The following is a 22,298-nucleotide window of genomic DNA, read 5'->3' as shown; positions in this document are numbered from 1 at the left end:
AACTGCTGCTTTCCAGGATACTTTACTCCATCTTACAAGTGTGGCCTGCATTCTTTGTTCATAAATGTATGATCCTGCTCTGTATCTGTGACCTGTTGTCCTCATCATTTACCACCCCACCAGTCTTTTCATCATCTGCAAACTTCATTAGCAATGGTTTTATATTTTCTTTCAGTTCATTGATTAAAATAATGAATAGCATTGGACTGAGAGCTGATCCCTGCAGGACCCCCCCCCCCCAACCACCGCCCATGGATGATTCCCCAGAATATGAGCTATATTGATTTAATATCATACTAATGTTTTAATAAGAATATTGTGAAGTATTCAGACTCCTTACAGAACTCCAAATATATTATGTCAGTAATTACCTTTATCAACCAACCTTGTAATTTCATCAAACATTAGGTTTAACATTTTTTCCATAAAACCATGTTGATTGGTATTAATTATGCTCCATATTAGCTATTTTTTATTTTTCTTTCTTTCCCCAAGAATAACATCAGGCTAACAAGCCTATAAATTACCTGAGTTATCCTGCTTTTGTTTTTCAATACCATAATAACATCAGCTTCTCTACAGTCCTCTGGAACTTCCTCATTATTCCAAAATTTATTAAATATTAACATCAACTGTCCAGAAAGCTCTTTGGCTAATGCTTTTAAAACTCTTTTTGATGTGACTTATTTGGACTTGCTGATTTATAAAAATATTTAACTTTAGTTGATACTGTTTAACATCCTCCATAATTACTATTGGAATGGAAAGTATTTCATCATTATCTGATATGAAAACATCATCCAATTGCAAAAAAGGCAAATGTCATTCTGGGATGTATTCACAGGAGTGTCGTACGTAAGACACGGGAGCTAATTGTTTTATTCTCTTCTGTACTGGTGAGGCCCTAGCTGGAGTACTGGGTCCAGTTTTGGGTGCCACACTTTCAGAAATATGTGAACAAATTCGAGTCCAGGGGAGAGCAACAAAAATAAGTAGTTTAGAAAATATGAGGAAAGGTTTCAGTCTAGAGAAGAGAAGGCTGAGGGGGGACGTAAGTCTTCAAATATGTAGAAGGTTGTTAAAGAGGACGGTGATCAATTGTTCTCCATGTCCACTGAGGGTCGGACAAGAAATAATCAACTTAGTTTGCAGCAAGGGAGATTTAGGTTGGTTATTAGGAAAAACTTTCTAACTCTAAGGAGTTGAGCACTGGAACAAGCTACCTAGAGAGGTTGTGGAAACCCCAACATTGGATGTTTTAAAGAACAGGTTAGACAGATATCTGTCAGGGATGGTCTAGGTTTGCTTAATCCAGCCTCAATGTGGGGGGAAAGAGGAATGGACAAGATGGCCTCTTGAGCTCCCTTCCAACCCTGCCTTTCCATGATTCTTTCCAAATGCAGAATGAATGTGTGTATTGAACATTCCCGCTTTGGCTGCATCATTGACAATCCTGTCATAATCACTTGTGCCCAAGAAGCTATTTTAAATATACTGATGGGAATACTGCCCACTGCAGTAAGCAGTCTTGCACTGGCAGGAGATGGGGAGGTAGTAGAATAGATCATTTAATAAGTTGTCTATTTTTTTACTACTTTGATGCCAGTTAGGAGTGCTTCCAAACCGCAGTGCAGAAAGATAATACAAAGGGCTCTGCCATGATTAGACATAGCGTGGTTCAGCTTGGAAGAATGTAGCTAGCAGTTGTGGGGGGAAATAATTGGAAGCTCAGGCAGGCGTGATACTGGATGAAGCTTATGCCACACTATCTGAGCAAGTTGGCTCTACAGTGAGGACTTGTTTAAATTGAGCCTTAAAAAACCCCAGGACCAATAAACATGTTACCATGTTTTTTTAAAAATGTCAAGGGAACAATATTTTTTAACAAATTTTAAACTGCTGTGCTAGCAGCCCAAACGCTGAAGTACTGGCCAGCACCTCAGGGTGAAATTGAAAGTGAAATTAACTAATCTAGTTTCATTGCCGGACAAGAAAGAATGCAAAAAGTGATTGCAGAGCATAAATAGTGGGAAGGTAAATCAGATTGATGACATTTTCTTTTTGGCAATGTCTGTTTTAGTGGATATAAGGAAACTTGTTTTTCATTATGTTTTATGTAAGCATGCCTGCTTAAGGGATGAAGATGAACATCAAAGTAGAGATGAGTTTGCAATGTGATATGCTGGAATGGAAGCCAGTTTAATTGTGCCTCCTCAGACACAGGCTTCGGGTATGTCTACACTACAGGATTAATTCGAATTTATATAATTCGAATTTAGGAAACCGATTTTATAAATTCGAATGTATTCGGCCACACTAGGCACCATTAATTCGGTGGTTTGCGTCCAAGCTACCATAGTAGCATCGATTTCCAGAGCGTTGCATTGTGGGTAGCTTTTACATAGCTATCCCATAGTTCCCGCAGTCTCCACCCCCCTTGGAATTCTGGGTTGAGACCCCAGTGCATGATGGGGCAAAAAACATTGTCGCAGGTAGTTCTGGGTACAGCCTCCCCCTCCCTCCCTGAAAGCAACGGCAGACAACCATTTCGCGCCTTTTTTCCTGAGTGAACTCTGCAGACTCCATTCTGCATCAAGCATGGATCCCGTTGTGCTCCAGAACGCAGTCTTGAACATTATAAACACCTCGCGCTTTCTCGTGGAGTTTATGCTTACACAGGACCAGAAAAAAGAGGCGAGGAGGAGGAGGCGGCGATTGCAGCGCAGCGACCAGCGTGATGAGGACATGGACACGGACACAGAATTCTCTGAGACCGCGGGCCCCGGTGCTTTGGAGATTATGATGTTAATGGGCCAGGTTATAGGCTTGGAACGCCGATTCTGGGCCCGGGAAACAAGCACAGACTGGTGGGACCGCATAGTGTTGCAGGTGTGGGACGATTCCCAATGGCTGAGAAACTTTCGCATGCGTAAGGGCACTTTCATGGAACTTTGTGACTTGCTTTCCCCTGCCCTGAAGCGCCAGAATACCAAGATGAGAGCAGCCCTCACAGTTGAGAAGCGAGTGGCGATAGCCCTGTGGAAGCTTGCAACGCCAGACAGCTACCGGTCAGTCGGGAATCAATTTGGAGTGGGCAAATCTACTGTGGGGGCTGCTGTGATGCAAGTAGCCAAAGCAATCACGGAGGTGCTGCTACGAAAGGTAGTGACTCTGGGAAATGTGCAGGTCATAGTGGATGGCTTTGCTGCAATGGGATTCCCTAACTGTGGTGGGGCAATAGATGGAACCCATATTCCTATCTTGGCACCGGAGCACCAGGGTACCCAGTACATAAACCGCAAGGGGTACTTCTCAATGGTGCTGCAAGCACTTGTGGATCACAAGGGACGTTTCACCAACATCCATGTGGGCTGGCCGGGAAGGGTTCATGACGCTCGCGTCTTCAGGAACACCAATCTGTTTAAACGGCTGCAGCAAGGGACTTACTTTCCGGACCAGAAAATAACCGTGGGGGATGTTGAAATGCCAATTGTTATTCTTGGGGACCCAGCCTACCCCTTAATGCCATGGCTCATGAAGCCATACACAGGCAGCCTGGACAGGAGTCAGGAGTTGTTCAACTACAGGCTGAGCAAGTGCAGAATGGTGGTAGAATGTGCATTTGGCCGTTTAAAAGGTCGCTGGCGATCCTTATTGACTCGCTCAGACCTCAGCCAAACCAATATCCCCATTGTTATTACTGCTTGCTGTGTGCTTCACAATCTCTGTGAGAGCAAGGGGGAGACCTTTATGGCAGGGTGGGAGGCTGAGGCAAATCGCCTGGCTGCTGATTACTCGCAGCCAGACACCAGGGCGATTAGAAGAGCACACGATGAAGCGCTGCGCATTAGGGAAGCTTTGAAAACCAGTTTCATGACTGGCCAGGCTACAGTGTGAAATTTATGTTTGTTTATCCTTCCTGAAAACCCGCTCCCTTTATTGACTCATTCTCTGTAAGGAACCCACCCTCCCCCTTCCCCCAGCTTGCTTTCAAAGGAAATAAAGTCACCATTGTTTAAAAATCATTTATTCTTTATTAATTGATTATAAAAAGAGGGAGAGAACCTGAGTGGGGTTTGGGAGGAGGATCAGCGGGAAGGAAAAGCCCAGTAAAAAAAGGTTAAGAAAATGGCAGCCTTTTGCTTGGGCTGTCCACTGGGGTGGAATGGGAGGGTGTACGGAGCCTCCCCCCCGTGTTCTTACACATCTGGGTGTGGAGGCTATGGAACATGGTGAGGAGGTAGGGGGGTTATACAGGGGCTGTAGCGGCACAGAACCTGAGTGGGGTTTGGGAGGAGGATCTGCGGGAAGGAAAAGCCCAGTAAAAAAAGGTTAAAAAAATGGCAGCCTTTTGCTTGGGCTGTCCACTGGGGTGGAATGGGAGGGTGTACGGAGCCTCCCCCCCCGTGTTCTTACACGTCTGGGTGTGGAGGCTATGGGACATGGTGAGGAGGTAGGGGGGTTATACAGGGGCTGTAGCGGCACTCTGTTCTCCAGCAGCCGTTCCTGAAGCTCCACCAGACGCCGGAGCATGTCTGTTTGCTCACGCAGCAGCCCCAGCGTTGCTTCCCGACTCCTCTGATCTTCCTGCCGCCACCTCTCATCTCGAGCGTCTCTCCTCTCCTCACGTTGGTCCCTTCTGTCCTCACGTTGGTCCCTCATGTCCTCACGTTGGTCCCTCCTGTCCTCACGGTCACTGGCTTCTTTCCTATACTTGCAAACCGTCTCCTTCCACTCATTCAGATGAGCTCTTTCATTCCTGGTGGATTGCATGATTTCGGAAAACATCTCTTCTCTCGTCTTTTTTTTACGACGCCTTATCTGGGATAGCCTTCGGGAAGGAGGAGGGAGGCTTGAAACATTTGCACCTGCTGGAGGGAGTGAAAAAAGGAGAGAATTTTTTTAAAAGATACATTTTTCAGAACAATGCTTATACTCTTTCACGGTGTATACTATTCACATTACATAGCACATGTGATTTCTGTGCAAGGTCGCATTTTGCCTCTTAATATTGAGTGCCTGTGGCTTTGCTGCTAGAGATCACAGACGCAGGTCGGGGCAACAGAATTCACCTTGCATGCTGCCATGGTAAGCCACTGTCTTTAGGCTTCTGCGCCCTGCTTTCCCACATACCAAGCAAAGCCCGTTGTGCTGCAGTTTTCCTGTTAGCTTGTTTTCTGCTGCTGAAGGTTAACACCCCCCCCCCCCCATCCAATTCTCTGGGATGAGTGCTTTCTCCCTCCCCCCACCGCGTGGCTGGTATCAGGGAAGATCCCTGCAGGAACCAAACTAACAACACCCCCCCCAAACCCGCCATGAATTCTCTGGGATGAGTGCTTTCTCCCTCCCCCCACCGCCTGGCTGGTATCAGGGAAGATCCCTGCAGGAACCAAACTAACAACCCCCCCCCCCCCCCACCCGCCATGAATTCTCTGGGATGAGTGCTTTCTCCCTCCCCCCACCGCCTGGCTGGTATCAGGGAAGATCCCTGCAGGAACCAAACTAACAACCCCCCCCCCCACCCGCCATGAATTCTCTGGGATGAGTGCTTTCTCCCTCCCCCCACCGCCTGGCTGGTATCAGGGAAGATCCCTGCAGGAACCAAACTAACACCCCCCCCCCCCACCCGCCATGAATTCTCTGGGATGAGTGCTTTCTCCCTCCCCCCACCGCGTGGCTGGTATGAGGGAAGATCCCTGCAGGAACCAAACTAACCCCCCCCCCCAACCGCTATGAATTCTCTGGGATGAGTGCTTTCTCCCTCCCCCCACCGCGTGGCTGGTATCAGGGAAGATCCCTGCAGGAACCAAACTAACACCCCCCCCCCCACCCGCCATGAATTCTCTGGGATGAGTGCTTTCTCCCTCCCCCCACCGCGTGGCTGGTATCAGGGAAGATCCCTGCAGGAACCAAACTAACACCCCCCCCCCACCCGCCATGAATTCTCTGGGATGAGTGCTTTCTCCCTCCCCCCACCGCGTGGCTGGTATCAGGGAAGATCCCTGCAGGAACCAAACTAACACCCCCCCCCCCACCCGCCATGAATTCTCTGGGATGAGTGCTTTCTCCCTCCCCCCACCGCCTGGCTGGTATCAGGGAAGATCCCTGCTAGCAAAACGCGAAAAGCTCTGGGCCAATCCTCCCCCCCCCCTTTGCACTTGGCTAAATGCAGGGAAGGATTTCTTTTCAGCCACAGGCAAACAGCCCAGTAGGAACGGCCACCTCAGTCCCCTTAATTAAATTCCCTTATTTCAACCAGGTTACCCTAAGCGATATCACTCTCCTGAGGATTACACAGCAAGATAAAGAACGGATGTTGCTTGAATGCCAGCAAACACCGGGACCATACGCTGCCAGGCTCTGTCAGGCAATGATACCAGATTACTTGCTACTAGCATGGCGTGGTCAAGTGTCCTACCATGGAGGACGGAATAAGGCTGCACTGCCCAGAAACCTTGTGGCAAGGCTTTTGGAGTACCTCCAGGAGAGCTTCATGGAGATGTCCCTGGAGGATTTCCGCTCCATCCCCAGACATGTTAACAGACTTTTCCAGTAGCTGTACTGGCTGCGAATGCATCCCAAGTGCTCAGGGCAAATTAATCATTAAAAATGCTTGCTTTTAAACCATGTTTTCTATTTTAAAAGGTAAACTCACCTGAGGTCCCTTCCATGGGGTCATGGTCTTGGGTGCTGGCTTGGGAGGCTTGGGAGGGTACTTCAGTCAGGGTGAGAAACAGTTCCTGGCTGTTAGGGAGAACGGAGAGCTGGGTGCTCTCTGCCAGCTCGTCCTCCTCCTCCTCCTCTTCCCCTTCCACGGAATCATCAGGTGTACCTGATGAGATTATCCCCAGCTCGGAATCCACAGTCAGAGGTGGGGTAGTGGTGGCGGCCCCCCCTAGAAATGCATTTAGCTCAGCGTAGAAGCGGCATGTCCGCGGCTCTGACCCGGAGCGACCGTTTGCCTCCTTTGCTTTTTGATAGGCTTGTCTGAGCTCCTTGACTTTCACGCGGCACTGATCTGTGTCCCTATTGTGGCCTCTCTCCATCATGCCCTTGGAAATTTTTTCATAAGTTTTGGCATTTCGTCTTTTCGAACGCAGTTCAGCTAGCACTGAATCCTCTCCCCATATAGAGATCAAATCCAGTACCTCCTGTACGGTCCATGCTGGTGCTCTTTTTCGATTATCAGCCTGCATGGTTACCTGTGCTGATGAGCTCTCTGTGGTCACCTGTGCTCTCCACGCTGTGCAAACAGGAAATGAAATTCAAATGTTCCCGGGGCTTTTCCTGTCCACCTGGCCAGTGCATGCGAGTTCAGATTGCTGGCCAGAGCGGTCACAATGGTGCACTGTGGGATAGCTCCTGGAGGCCAATAACATCGAATTGCGGCCACACTAACGCTAATTCGAATTGACAAATTCGATTTTGGCGCTACTCCGCTCGTCGGGGTGGAGTACAGAAATCGAATTAAAGGGCCCTTTAATTCGAATTAAATGGCTTCGTTGTGTGGACGGGTCAAGCGTTAATTCGAATTAAGGCAGCTAAATCCGAATTAAAGTCGTAGTGTAGACCAGGCCTTCATCTCAGGGACAAGGGAGATGCTAGTTCCTCTTTATGTGACTGGTGAGATTGCAGCATTCAGGACTGGGCACCTGCAGAGGGCAATAGAACAAAGACAACAAACTGTAAAGAATTTGCAGCAGAGTGACACAAATGACTCAGGGCTGGAGGGGATGACTCATAAGGGACAGCCAAGGATCTGGAATGTGCAGGAGGGCGTATTGTTACACAGCTATTCCTCCCCGATAGTTCACTAGGGGCAATGGGATGAGAGTGGTATTTTGGGTGAATCAGGGCCGGATTAACCTTTTGTGGGCCGCCATGGGAGGCAAAGTAGCGTGGCGTGGGGAGGGCGGTCCCTAAAGCAAGGGAACAGCTAGGAGCATTGGGGCATAGCATGGTGGGGCCGGCCCCGCTCCACCCAGCCCAGTGCAAGGGCTCTGTATACAAACCGGCAGTTGCCAGATGCACACTGAGCCGCCCAGCCCTGTGCTGCCAGCGTGCCCCTTCCCCTCGGGGGTGGGCCTGTGCCGTGCCACACAGCCCCTACTCCCTATGCCCAGCATCCCCCAGAGCTGCTATGCCCAGCAGCCCCCCACACAAACCCTCCACTACAAATGCACAGTGGCCTGCACACCACCACCCCTGCTCAGCACCCCCCCCCCAGCCACACCACTACTGCCCAATGCACTTCCCCACAGCCCACCACCGCAACTACACAGCACCCCACTCAGACCCCCCACTGCCCAGCATCACAACACACAGACCTCCCCCACTACCCCCCAAGACACCCCGCACTGGCCAGCAGCCCCCCTACACACCTCCAGAGACCCACTCCCTCACACCCTGTCCCCTGGCCACACTCACCGGCCCTGCTGGAAGGTGACGGCGTCTGCCAGGTTGAGCTGGCAGCGCGGCCGGGGCCGGTCCAGTGCCAGGGCAGGGAATCACTCTGGCCTCCCGGGAGTGGCGCAGTTAGCCAGGCCAGGGTCTGCCCCCACCCTGGCTGGACTCCCTCAGGACCCACTTGCCTGGAGATAGGGTGGCCGGGACAGTTCCCTTTTTAAGCTCGGTCCCAGCCATCCTGACTTTTTTGACAAAAACGGGCATTTATCCCGTTTGCTCTTGCCAACTGCTCAGCTGGCAAGAACAAACTAACAAATGCCCTGTTTACCAAAAAAGTCTGGCGCGCCCCCCTAGCGGGACGTGGAGGAATGTGTGTGTGGGGGTGACGACGCAAGGGGTCAGGCAACAGGGTTTGGGGGTCAGCCCCTGCCCCAGCCAGAATGGAGCTTGGGGGGTTAGGGGTCAGCCCCAGCCCCTGGCAGCAGTGTGGGGAGGGTGTCAGCCCCAGCTCCTGGCAGTGGTGTGGGGAGCTGGGGCGAGGGAGGGGTCAGTCCCTGACCTGGCAGCAGCATGTGGATCTCGGGGAGTAAGGGGTCAGCCCCTGGCTGTGGCATGGGGAGCTGTGGGGGAGGGGTCAGTCCCCATGGCAGATTTAGAGTTAGTGGGGCCCTGTGCTCAGCTTCATTTTTGGGGCCCCTCCTTGGGACCCAGCCAAGAAAAATAACATTCTCTCTTATCTCCCCCCCCCGTCCCCGTTTTTCATTCTTTTTTTCTTCCTCCTCCTATAAGTAATAGCAAGTAAATGAAAATAAAGTGAGGTACCTTGATTGTTTTTGTAGTCTAACTTATTTTTCCATAGACCACTTGAAAATTGCCACGGGTCTCAGCGGACCATTTAATGATCTTTCCAAATATTGTTTGTACTGTTAGCTAACTATTGTAAAGCGCTTTGGATAAGAGCACTTTATTTTTAAAAAATGTAAAAAAAAAGTTAGGGTGCGGGGTCTGGCCAGGAGTTAGGGTGAGGGAGGGAGCTCAGGGCTGGGGGTGCAGGGTCTGGGAGTGAGTTAGGGTGCAGGAGCAGGCTAGGGGTTGGGGTGCAAGAGTCAGGGAGGGCAGGGGGCTGGGTGTGTGTGAGAGGGGTGCAGGAGTCAGGGTGGGCAGGAGGCTGGGTGTGTGTGAGAGGGGTGCAGGAGTCAGGGTGGGCAGGGAGCTGGCAGGGTGTGAGGGGGTGCAGGGTCTGGGAGGGAGTTAGGGTGCAGGAGCAGGCTGGTGGTTGGGGTGCAGGAGTCAGGGAGGACAGGGGGCTGGGTATGTGTGTGGGGGGTGCAGGAGTCAGGGCTGGGGTCATGGGGGTATGTGAGGGGGTGCAGGGGTCAGGGCAGGGGGCTGGGTGTGTGTGAGGGGGGTGCAGGAGTCAGGGCTGGGGGTGTGGGTTGGGGTCATGGGGGTGCTACCAGCCCACTGCCTGAGTGGTTCATGGCAGGGGGCTGAAGGGGATACATGTAGGGGAGTGCGGGGGCCCTGCCTTTGCCCCACCCCCTTCCCCAAGGCCCCACCCCTGCCTCTTCTCCGCCTCCTCCCCCAAGCGTGCTGCGGCCCTGCTCCTCCCTCTCCCTTGCGCCGGCAAACAGCTGTTAGGCGGCAGGGGAAGCACTGGGAGGGGGAGGGGTGGGAATGCGGCGCGCTCGGGGGAAGAGGAAGGGGCGAGCTTAGCTGCCAGTGGGTGTGGGTGGAGCCTGCCCTGCAGCAGGAGCCCCAGGATGAAGCTTCTGCCTCCGCAGGAGAGGGCAGGGGGGCAGAGAAGAGCTAGCGGGGCCTTACTGCAGCCCAAGCAGAGCAGGTCGGGGCCCCTTTGGAGCCTGGGTCTGGAGCCATGGTGCCATGGTAAAACTGGTACTGAGGTGAATATCCGGAGAAGTAGGGCAACAGGGAGATTACAAAACTGCAGCCGAGAACAAAGTGTTTCCACAGGGCCAGTCCTGTCCTGGAACAGAAGGATTGAATGGTATTTTCCATCCCCAGTGTTTTAACATCAGTGGGTAGGTTTAGGGTATGACAGTGTTAACAATGCTTGACGCAGCCCGGAATATGTATGTACTCATCTGGTGAAGTGAATCTGGGCCGCTATGTGCAGGCACTGATGAGTTGGACCATTTTCCAATAGCGTATGCAAAGCACAGGGAAGATACTGCGTAGACTAAACGGTTCAGCAGAGAACAGTGAGTACGAATGATCATTTGGAGGGCTAGCTAGGCAGTTCTGCTCTGGAAAGTGACCTTGTGCCTCAGTGTTTACTGGCTCTCAGTGACTCTGTATGCAGCAAGAGGGACTCCAGCGCTCTCATCTTGCCTCTGCCACTGATTCATTGTGTGGCCAAATCTGGAAGGCTCTAATTCAGTCTGTGCCTCCCCATCAAGGGTGTAAGCCAGGGAGTGAGCATGGAACATGTGTTGTGTAGCTAGGCACTCTGTCTCTAGTCCCCATTTCTGAGTGGGAATAATCCCCCTTTGTGCACCCGGGGCACTGAGGCAAAATTAGCTACTTGTGCAGTGCTTTGGGGGAAGAGTGAGCCCGTCATAGTGCTAATCCCGAGTCAAACTCCAGCAGAGTAGGCTCAGTGGTTTTCTTTCTATGGAAGATAAATGGAATTTGCTACAATCTGTGTGTCTTCTGGATGAAACCTCACAAACCAAGGCCCTGCCTGCTTTCTATGGACATTAAAGCTACCCGATGGTTGCCCTGGTACCTCAGCCAGAATTTCCGTGCTCCCCGCTAAGAACAAACTTCAGTTACTTGGCATTTTATGCAAAACGAGGGACTTAACCAAATCTTCCTCTCTTGCATTTCTGATCTGGTTTCCTGGTTTGAGTTGGAAATTTGAGAGCTAGAGAGCAGTCGAAAATCCACAGGCAGGGCCTGGCTGTTCTCTGGGGCTGTGGATGTTTGTTCTGTATTATTAGCAGGTTTAGAAAGTAAGTCATGCAAGTGTCAGGAGGAGAAAAGGTGAGTTCTTCTGGGCCAGGAAGGTTCCTAGGCTGATGTCCTGGAGGCTGAATGAAACTGTGGCAACATGGGAGAGGCAGAACAGGTGAAGAATTGGAAGGGAACCAGGGTTTGTGGCTTTTCAGTGTGATTGCTGCATTCTGTCCTCTTCCATTTTTACCCCAGGATTGCATCACATGCACAGTGTGTGGGGGCCTGGGCTCCTCTCCCCACAAGTGGGATTAGAGCAGCAAACTACCTGTACTGTGTCCAAAGGTTTTCTTTGAGGTTCCTGCTCCCATTTATAGGAAACCTGTGTTTGTGCCCTAGCATTGGTGTGTTTCTCATGATAGCAATCTAGTGCCAATACATACACACTGTGGAAGCATGGTGTGGCGTGGCTGGGCTGAGAAGCAGCGCATGAGGAATGATGATGGTTTGGGAGAAGTGGTTTGGCTTGGTGCCTTATATTTCAATAGCACATTAACTGCCAAGTAACCAATGCTCTGTGGACTGCTGGACCTACACATAAAAGCTAGAAGAATGCTTGTGAGAAGCTTTATCTTGATCAGTGTTTATACAAAGAAAGCCACTTAAAATGAGTTAGTGTAGATATTAAAAAAAAGTAAATCATCATGTTAACTGTAAACAATACCCCTGTGCGTTTCTGAGTTAGTTATTCTGTGATAAGTCTTTAGTAGTATTTTAGTAGTGCCTGAGAGTCCTCTCTGGGATCAGGACCCCATAGGATTATTTGGGGTACAGTTTACTGATAAGCATCCCAGCCCCAAAGATCTGGCAATCCATGCAACAAGTGGCACAGGGAGTTTAACTTCAAGGCTGCAGGAGTTGCAAACCTCTGGTTGGTGTCTTGCTCTGCCCTAATACAGATCACACGTGTTGCAGGCACATGGGGAGGTTGGGATGCTGCTACAGCCTAGCACTGGTCATCTTTTAGTGTGGACTGATCTCAGCCAATGTATTTTCTAAACCAGAACTTCTTGTGCATTATTGGAGTTTAGGGGGAAATGGATAACCGTTGGGCAGGCACCGTAGCTGATTCCCAGTGACCACATGGCAGGACCTTGGATAGTAGATTGGGCCAAACTGTGTTTGGAGGTTGTAAAATGGAGTTGCCCAAGTTTTAGTCTGTGAAACCTCTCTTTTATGGGCTCATGTTCAGTGAAATGCGCTGGTGGCCAGGTTGCTGTAGCACTCAGACTTGGCTGTTAATCCACTGCTTGAAAAGATCTGCTCAGTCTCCAGCTTGTTCCAAGGGCTGAAGCGTTGTTTTGTAATGGGGGTGCAGAACCTCTGTCCTGGGCACATAGTGGAGGGACAAGTGCAAGCTCACCTTCTCCTCTCCTTGCCTTGCAGGCTGCTGCACTATTTCCGAGGACGGCACCATTTGGAGGAGATCATGTATAACGAGAACATGCGCCGCTCCCAGCTAGTCATGCTCTTTGACAAGTTTCGCAGCGTGCTGGTTGTGACCAATCATGAGGACCCTGTGATTTCAGTCTTCCAGTCCCTCTTGAAGTGACTGTGTGGAGTGTGGGAGGGGAACTGCTCCTCTGTTTTCAGCTCCTTCAATCTTAATATTTTGTTTATATAAATGTTAATACAGGAGCAGGGTAGCAGCAGCCAGAGGTTCTACCTTTGCCATTGACCTTACCAGCGACCCTCAGCAAGTCACCCCTTCTCCCTCCCTTTCACCATCTGGCTGGGGGATGTAAACCCTGACCTGCTTGTGGACAGAGCTCTGCCCTCAAGATGCATGAGAGTGGGGATAGAGAGGCACACACAAGTGAAGCTGTTCAGTCCAGCTAATTCCAGTGTGCTGTGTCTTCCTGAAGTCCCTGCCACTGGGCTGGGGTTCCTTGCTCCCGGCGCAGGCTGTGTGGGTGGAGTTGAAGGAAGGTTTTACCTTGGTGTCGCTGAATAAACAACACTCACTTTGACTGGACATTGGTGCAGCAGAAACTGGTTGCCTCTATTCAAGTAGCAGAGCAGTGGTTTAAAAAATGTCAATGGCATCTCCAGCCTAGGCTTCACTAGAATTGCTACAGCAGCACAGCTATAGTGCTGCTAGTATAGATGCTCTATGCTGCCGAGAGAGCTGTCCTGACAGTAGCTATGTCCACACCAGCACTTAAGTCAGTGTATCTTGCAGTGCACAGGGGGGTAGCTTTTTCACTTCCGAGTAACTTAAATTATACTGAAGTAAGTGCTAGTTGTGTACAAGCCTTCAGTGTTGGCCTGAGGCATGTAACTGCATCCTGAGGTGCTTAAGTACCCTTGTGAATCTGTCCTTTAGCCCTTTAACTCTTTCCTGTACCTCTTGTAGGCTCTGCGTGCTTCACAGTGGTTTTGATACCTCTCTTTACCAGTTCTCTCTGTGCTGCCCCTGTTGCTGGTGTGCCGCTAGCTCAGTGTGGAGTTTGATGCTGAGGGCAGCTAGTACCTGTGCTGCCACAGCTGCAAGAGTGTCCTTGTACCTAAAGGGGATATGCCTCCCCACCTTCACAGACTGTCTGGGCTTTCTTTCCGCTCAGGAACCTGGGTGGCTGCTGGCTTAGCAACTGCAGAAATCAAACAGGAGCATTTTTGGGTGGGGTGGCTGGGGACAACTGGCAGGGAAGCAGAAGAATGAGTCAGGCTGGGTAGGAGATGGAATTGTCCATATACTTAACAGCCTCTCTCCCTCCCCTCCCACAGTTGAAGGGTTCTAGCCATGTGGAATCTCATTGCTTTCACCTCGGAGTTAAGAGCCCTACCCTAAATGCCCACAAAACAAATCCAGTGTCATTTGGAAACCCCAGAGGAGCGTGGCACTGCTGGGAGTGAGCCTGGCTCTCTCAGGCTAACTACTGACCAGACATCCCACCTTACTCATATCATTGTAACAAAGCACATTTATTATTAAAACAGCTTCCAAACCAGCACCGCACCACCCCCCTGGCCCAGTTCCATTAGGTCAGAGTCTGGGGCTGATAGTTAATGAAAGCACCCACACCTCTAGTCTGCAGCACCTTGCTCTTTCTCCACCTTCTTGTCCACAACACTCACGCATTTGTTCCCTCGTATATAAAACCTCAGTGGTTTCTGTGCCCACTCTCCACCGTAGCTGACACCAATTCTGGCTGCAGTCACCACAGCCTGCTCTCCCGGTGCTTCTGAGCCAGGCTCCATCCAGACTGCTGTGTCACGAGCCAGGTCCTTTTGGTCAAAGCTCTTGTTAATAGCAAGTGCTTGACAGAGCTTGGAGGGCCCATTGCACAGCTGCCAGTCCTTCAGTGGTTTGGCTGATCCTTTCCTCTGAGTTCTTCGCAGCTGCCTCATGGTGTCCAGGCCCTGCAGAGGTTCCAAGGACCGGAGCAGGACTGCAGCCCCTTCCCCTGTGGAACAATAAGAACTTGCATGAGCATGGGCTCCTCTACGGGTGCCTCTCACCACTGGCTGGCTGGGCTACATGTTACTCTGTGCAGGGGGTTGAGAGCAATACAGAATTAATTACAACCCTCACAGAAATCCTACACACCTCCCCTCCCTTCTATCAACTGGTACCCATTGGTCAGCAGATCAACTCAAGGGACAATAGTCTATCAATGGTACTGCATTCCAGTATAGCATGCCTCACACTCTTCAGTGTATTCACCCCCAACACACCCTGCGAGTGCCGTTAGCCCTGTTTTACACATGGGAACTGAGGAGCCAAGGACCAGATTTTTAAAGGAATTTAGGTGCCTACATGGAGTGGGGCCTGTCTCCATTGAAATCAATGGATGTATGAAAATCACTAGGAGTTTAAAACCCTTTAAACATCTGATCTTTAGTGACTTCCCCAAGGTCACACAGGAAGTCTGTGGCGGAGCAGGGATGTGAACTACTGGCTGCCAAATGTCAGGCTCGTGCTCAGATCACGAGACTAACCTTCTCAGACTCCAAGGCTGAAGTGATCTCAGGTCAGATTTGTCACAGTCATGGATAGCAGGAGTCAGCCAGTAAATGGGGAGAGAGGAAAGGGCAGTGAACCCCTTCCCCTGCTCTGACTGGCCAAACTCTCCTTGGCTCAGTCTGTTTCATCCGTAACCATGAATTTCAATCTCCAGTCAGCTTTTCCCTGACCTCCTTCCTAGCATTAGTGTTTAAGGGAGTGTCATGGGCTGAGCTCCCTCCAGGAGGCGCTCAGAGGTCCAGAGGTTTTCCTGTCAGCACAGCACTCTGGAACAACTGCCACATGTGAGTTCAAGGGTGGGGTACCTGGAGCAGCTCCCCAAACTCTACAGATTTGTATTCACACACCATGGGCTCAGTGCACCACCTCCAACCAGCTCTGGAGCAGGCGGATCAAGACATGGCAAACTGCAAGGGGGGGCGCTAATACCCCTGACCAAGGGCCCTAGTCCATAGAACTAGCTTAGAGGTATTTTACTGAGCAGTAACGCAAGAAGCCTACAAGGTCTATACCCTGTGAGCTATTTGGCTTAAGCAGTTAGCATAAGGCTTTGAGGCCTACCAGCCTTCGCATAAGTGAATTGCCCAACAGTGACAAGTTTGATTTAGGGGATTTTTGTATAAAATAACACCAGGTACCCATAGACAATCAGACTGAGCCAAACTTTGGATATTTTAGGACAGGACATCTGCAAATGCACAACCACAAACTTGTCTTGGCAATGAAACTGACATATATGATATTAATATTAATGAGATCATTCATATACTAACCTACAGAATAAGAACACCAGACATTATTAGGGTTAAGAAGTCAGTTATGGACTAAGTGGGCCTGGCCTTTATATGAATATTCATGGCAGCCTCCAGACTTATAATAGGCCCAGTCACCATGTAAACCTCAAGATCTTGACCACTGGACTCACTTGGCATGGAACACCACTTGTCTCCTACCACTAGGCCTCCATGAGAAGGTGTGAGTATGTGTCAGGGATGGTATTGGAAATGAGCTTGGTTTTAAATTACAGCTACTTTCTCATTTGGTTCAGAACATTTGTATTTTTACTAATTGTGCTAATACAAATATTTAAAGCTTTGGTTTGCCCTTAGTGTGTCGTTGTGCACATCGAGGTTCCCAACCAGACACAACTAAACCTGAACTCTGTTGTGCCTGGTTCTGGGACTAGAACCTTTCAACACTCAGACAGTTCATCAGTGACTAACTGGAAATTCTTAACAGTCTGTCAATAACCAGCCAACACATTAGGAATTACTGTGGAAAGTAAATGCAGCCTGCCCAAAATGGGGCCTTCATCATGGGGCAGAGGAAGGCTCTAACTCCCCACAGGATTTCTGCAGCTCCAACTTGGGTGCTGCCCTCCAGTCCATACCCTGCAAAAGAGAGGCACAGAGAACTGGCTGGTCCTCCTGCCCCTCACTAGTGCAGGGAGCTGTAAACACATAACACTCCCTGTACTGCTGGCCACCCAGGGCCCCCTCATCTCCAACATCTGCAAAGCCAGTAATGCTGACTCCACAAGAATCCTCTCCCCTCATACACACTCAAGGCAGCCAGAACCATCTAGAGCCAGTCAGGGCCAGTCCTCAAGCAACTACTCTCACAGACGCAGGAACACCTTCTCCCTCACGAGGCCCAGAAGGGCCTCAGATTGCTGTTCTAAATATAATACTGTGTGCTCAGATCCCTAAGACAGTAACACTGGCATAACAATGATGTGTCCCAGGAATATTGTCCATGCCAGAACTTGCAACTACTACTATCAGTTATGAGGCAGTTTACTGACCCACCCAGGAGCACAGCAGCATACAGAGCAAAGCCGTGGAGCCTGGAACCAGTTGTCAAAAAACAATTTCATCTTCTCCACCTCAAAATAGGATTAATGGCAAATTGCTCAGAGTCCATTTATACCCCACTCTTCCCACCCTACATGCTCATCCCCAGACCTGCTGCTCAGAGCTTTGGACTGATGAATCACTCTGGCACTAAGTGTGAGTCAACAATGTGATGCTGTTGTAAAAAAAGCAAATACAAATGTAGGTTGCATTAAAGGAGGCAGAGCATGCAAGTCACAGGAGGTGATAGTACAGCTCTACTCGACACTGGTTAGGCCTCAGCTGGAGTGCTGTGTCCAATTTTGGTCACCAATAGAAAGGATGTAGAGAAACTGGAAAGGGTCCAGAGGCGAGCAACAAAGATGATCAAAGAGATGGAATGCAGGCCATATGAGCAAAGGCTGAAGGAACTAGGTATGTTTAGTTTGGAAAAGAGGAGACCTGGGGGGACATGATAGCAGTCTTCAAATATTTGAAAGGCTGCCATAAAAAAGATGGAGAAAAGTTGTTCTCTCTTGTGACAGAGGGTAGCAATGGGTTCAAACTACAGAGGAGCAGATTTAGATTGAATCTCAGGAAAAACTTCCTAATTGTAGGAACAGTAGGCCAATGGAACAGACTGCCTAGGGAGGTTGTGGAATCTCCTTCACTGGAGGTTTTCATCTGTCTTTGATGGTTTAGATGACAAATCCTGCATCTTGCGGGGGGTTAGACTAGATGACCCTTGCAGTCCCTTCTAACCCTATGGTTCTGATTCTAAGTACTGCAGGAATTTTCCACACTCTTCCTTGTTTCCATTCAGACTCAGACACAGTGGCTCCCCTGTCCTTCATGGGGCAAAAGTGTGACCTGAGGAGTCATTGGGTCAGGTTCCCCGTTGCCCTGCACATTGCACAGAGTGAGTGTGAACCCACTCTGCACTAGTGTGAATGACACGCATGGTGCAAAGCGAGAGGCAAACCCAGTGCTGTGCATGGAGTAGCTTCTGTACTTGAGGATTACGTCTGAGGCCCCGCAGGGCAGATCACAAGCTGACTCCTGCACCGGCCACTGCAGAAAACAGAGCCAATGGAAATAAATGTGTTGGCCCATGAGAAAGGTGTGTGAACAGGGCAGGATCCTGAGGTGGGGAATGGCGGCCTAGCCCTGCACCACCAGCAGATTTTGGCAATAAAGCTAGCATAAGTGGCCACAGGAGCTTCACACCAGCACACAAAACCCCTTCAACATATGGATGGCAGGAGAGAATTCTTCAAAACTCAAATCATCCGGGAAATGTAGTCACTGATCTTTTGGCATCTTAGTCCATTCTCAGGGTATTCTGGGAAATCTCATTCTTTACAGCCTTTGTATCAAACACATTTTCCTGAACTCCTGCAGCTCTTCCCAAAACAGCCCTGAACAAAGCAGTCTTCCCCAGATACATAACCCAACCCTGAGTGGAAACGAAAGTGCTACCCGGATGTTTTCCATTTTGATGGTAAGGAAGGTTCTGTCTGTGACCCTGAGTGGGCGAGCGGAGAGCTTGGTAGACCAGTTGTGTGTGCGATTCCTACACATAACACTCCCTGTGCTGCTGGCCACCCACAGAATTCTGTATCTCCAACATATGCATGTTCAGTAACGCCAGCTCCATGATAATCTCTCCCTCACACACTCCAATCAGCTTGAAACATCTAGAGCCATTCAGGGCCTAGTCCTCAATGCCTAGGTCTCACAGCCCAGCAAAGGCTTCTCTATGGCACTTCATAGCTTCATAATAGTCTCTGATTTCTCTTCATGCTCTACATGAGTCTAACAGAGCGCCCCCCTAAAATTTCTGTCCACAGCACAGCGGGGTGTGTTTAGCAGAGAACACAATTTGCTGAGTTGTGGTATGTGTTGGACTTGTAATGTCTCTGTTGTTCTCCATCAAGCTGGGTAAAGTCAGCAAAGTGATTTCTGACAGACATTAGCAATTTGTTGCGTTTCCAGCAGCTCCCTTCGGTGATGGGGGTGCCTAGGACATGCTGGTCTTGCAGCACAATCCCTGAAAGCTGAGCATTTAGATGGGAGCTTTCCTAGCTGTACCCTCAGACACACTCAGAGATAGAAATCCAAGCAAAGGAATTCCAAGCAAATACTAATTACACCAGCTCCTTTTGTTCCTTGTTAGTGACTGTGGTCACCATCTGGAATCAATCTACATTCCTTAGGGATTTTCTTAAAAGTGATACTGCTTTTACACAGAGATTACTGAGGCTCAGGTCATCTCCTCCACTAACGTGAACAATGGGGTTCGAACCACATGGCGCTCCCTTAGGGCAGAGCAGGGGCGTGCTGCCTCCGAGAGACCCCCCTGGAAGACCATCTATGGCTGTACCCCATTGGGACCAGCACCCACGGGCTGCAGTGGCAGATGAGAGGGGGAAATGATGAGAGCCAAGCACTGTCCCTGGCCGACATTATGGGTACCCTGCTGGAAGTTCATGCTGCAGGTCTCTCCCCCATTGTGAGTCAACAGCTACTGAAGGCTCAGACAATGGCAAGAGAGCTCCTACAGAAGAGGCCAGAAGGCAGCAGGTGGGGGCCGTGTGGCTGACGTCTGCCTCCTCCCACCTTTCTTGTGGATCCCTAGGATCTGGGCAACTGGGAATCCATATCCCGAGTCCTCACTGCACCCAGCGGCTGCTTTCCTGGACATGCAGGATGCTCTCGCCCCCAAGCACGTGTACTTCCCCCCACAACAACAGATAAACCCTTCGAGGCTCAGTCCAGGCTGATGCTGTGCCTGCCAGAGAGCTGGAATCTCCCCTCCCTAACCCCACGGCCACCTCAGCCCACACACCCTGGAGCCCTGGCTCAAGCAGCTGGCTTTGGTATTCCCTTGGAATCCATTAGTAGAATAAGAACGGCCATACTGGGTCAGACCAATGGTCCATCTAGCCCCGTATCCTGTCTTCCGACAGTGGCTGGTGCCTGATGCTTCAGACGGAATGAACAGAATGGGACAGTTATGAAGTGATGCAGTCAGAGGTTTAAAGACACCTAGAGCATGGGGTTGCATCCCTGACTATCTTGGCCAGTAGCTATTGATGGACCTCTCCTCCATGAAATTATCTAGTTCTTTTTTTAAACCCAGTTATACTTTTAACCTTCACAACATCCCTGGCAAAGAATTCCACAGGTTGCCTGTGCATTGTGTGAAGTACTTCCTTATGTTTGTTTTAAACCTGCTGCCTATTAATTTCATTGGGTGACCCCTGGTACTTGTATTACATGAAGGGGTAAATAACAGTTCCCTATGCACTTTCTCCACACCATTCATGATTTTATAGACCTCTATCATATCCCCCCTTAGTCATCCCTTTTCCAAGATGAACAGTCCCAGGCTTCTTAATCTTTCCTCATATGGAAGCTGTTCCTTACCCCAATTCACTTTTGTTGCCCTTCTCTGTATCTTGTCCAATTCTGATATGTCTGTTTTGAGCTGGGGCAACCAGAACTGCACACAGTATTCAAGGTGTGGACGTACTATGGATTTATATAGAATGAGAGCAGGCCATCTACGCTGCATGTTCATCAGTGGTGCAGGCCAGAGCAGCTCGCTCCAGTATGGAGGTGCTAGCTATTTACATCACATGCCTAAGCAAAAAGCCCAACCCTCAACACAGGGAGTAGAGTCAAAGACCAAGATAAAGCCTGGAATCCCAAAGCAGTGAAGATGCCAGTTCTCTTTCTGAATAGTAGAAGACCAGGAAGCCGTAGTGCAGGCCAAAACCCCCAGGAAGCAGCTAACTGCGCTTTCCCCGGAATAGCTCCAGCTGTCATTCATGGAAACAGCTTTTGGCTGCTGCAAGAATAAAATACTCCTTCCCTGATGATGCTCTGACTCACCGCTCCCAAAATGTCTCCTTCTATGTGCTTGTCTGCAATACGAAAGCTACAGGGCAATCCATGCATAGTGACACAGAGTGTCTGGGCGGGGAAATACTGGTGCCCTGGATTTTATCGCATATTCATCCAGATCTGGCAGCAGGGCAGCTACACAGGCAAGTTCAGGAAAAACAAGATGCAGGAAAGCCAAGGAAAAGCTGGATGCAGCATCTAGGATAAGACGAGAGCCCAGTGTAACTCCTCTGGGCACAGGGAAGGCTGTTTGTATTAGGGTTATTTTGCTGTTGCCAGGATGTATTGTATACTCATGCATGTTAACAGACATCTGCTAGACTTTTCAATAAACTTCCTCCCGCTCCCTGCCTATAATTTCTCCAGCAGCAGCTGTGCACCCCCATCAGAACACAGACTAACTAGTTCCTGGGATGGGCTCCATAAGTTGCTGGAACCTAGCCCAGTGACGTGCAGGCCATAAACTGGTAAAGCCCCATATGGAGCAGATTTAGAGTGGTAAAGTCCACAGAGGCTTTCATTCTCTCATCAGAGTGATAAAGAGCATCTACAAATCCCCAATGACTAGTTATGTTTTTATGAATCTAAAGATATAATCAAGATACATGAAAGCACCAAAATTTGAGCTCATCTGAACAAAGCCGTCGGCAGTTCCAGCATCCTATACCGTGACTTCTTGTTCCAAGGGACAAAATGGCAAAGCATCAAAGAATCCAACGCTGCCACTCACATGCTTACAAAGCTTCTTGTCTCCAGCCTCCCACTGGCCTGAGCAGCCATTGCCAACATTCTGCCTCTGAGCTGACAGCAAACACTGATGTCATCAAAATACCAGCGAGCTGGAGGAACCGTACTAACTCATGAGAGTTATGGGGATGAATGTAACAAACAACAAACCTACAACTGCCATTTGAGTGACTACTGTACCTCAGTGGAAGGGGCTGGGACACTTCCACTGATTCATTTAAGCTCCATAACTCTCCATACGAATATATATAATTGCTGTTAGACCAGGGAAAAAAAAAGAGATCCCACTGGAAGCTCGGGACCCTGCCTGGACAGAAAGTCCACAGAAAGTCATCATGTCAAATGCTCTCCTGTCCTTGTCCATTTAAAGAACGTTGCTGGTTCAACTATACCATGATAACTTGCTATAGGCATAATGGTAAACTAGATCAGCAAAGCGCTTCTATTGTGGAGTAAAGCTG

The 22,298-nt window shown here is 49.7% G+C and overlaps 2 protein-coding genes across 5 annotated transcripts in view; one reads left to right on the top strand and one right to left on the bottom strand.

Moving 5' to 3' along the window:
* NPRL3 (NPR3 like, GATOR1 complex subunit) overlaps positions 1-13,356 on the top strand; it is a 116,689-nt gene extending 103,333 nt beyond the window's left edge. For all 3 annotated transcript variants that reach the window (XM_065411686.1, XM_065411685.1, XM_065411687.1), the window contains one exon: positions 12,769-13,356. In XM_065411686.1, coding sequence (XP_065267758.1) covers positions 12,769-12,934 — 166 coding nt within the window. In that variant the 3' untranslated portion in view covers positions 12,935-13,356. The remainder of the gene's footprint in view (positions 1-12,768) is intronic.
* Positions 13,357-14,291: 935 nt separating this feature from the next.
* Positions 14,292-22,298, bottom strand: part of MPG (N-methylpurine DNA glycosylase) — a 41,467-nt gene continuing 33,460 nt past the window's right edge. For both annotated transcript variants that reach the window (XM_065411689.1, XM_065411688.1), the window contains one exon: positions 14,292-14,789. In XM_065411689.1, the coding sequence (XP_065267761.1) occupies positions 14,410-14,789 (380 nt within the window). In that variant the 3' untranslated portion in view covers positions 14,292-14,409. The remainder of the gene's footprint in view (positions 14,790-22,298) is intronic.

Source organism: Emys orbicularis, chromosome 10 (assembly GCF_028017835.1).
Source record: "Emys orbicularis isolate rEmyOrb1 chromosome 10, rEmyOrb1.hap1, whole genome shotgun sequence".
NCBI lineage: Eukaryota > Metazoa > Chordata > Testudines > Emydidae > Emys > Emys orbicularis.
Note: the sequence above shows the minus strand (reverse complement) of the source record. Positions and strands in the feature narration are given on the sequence as shown.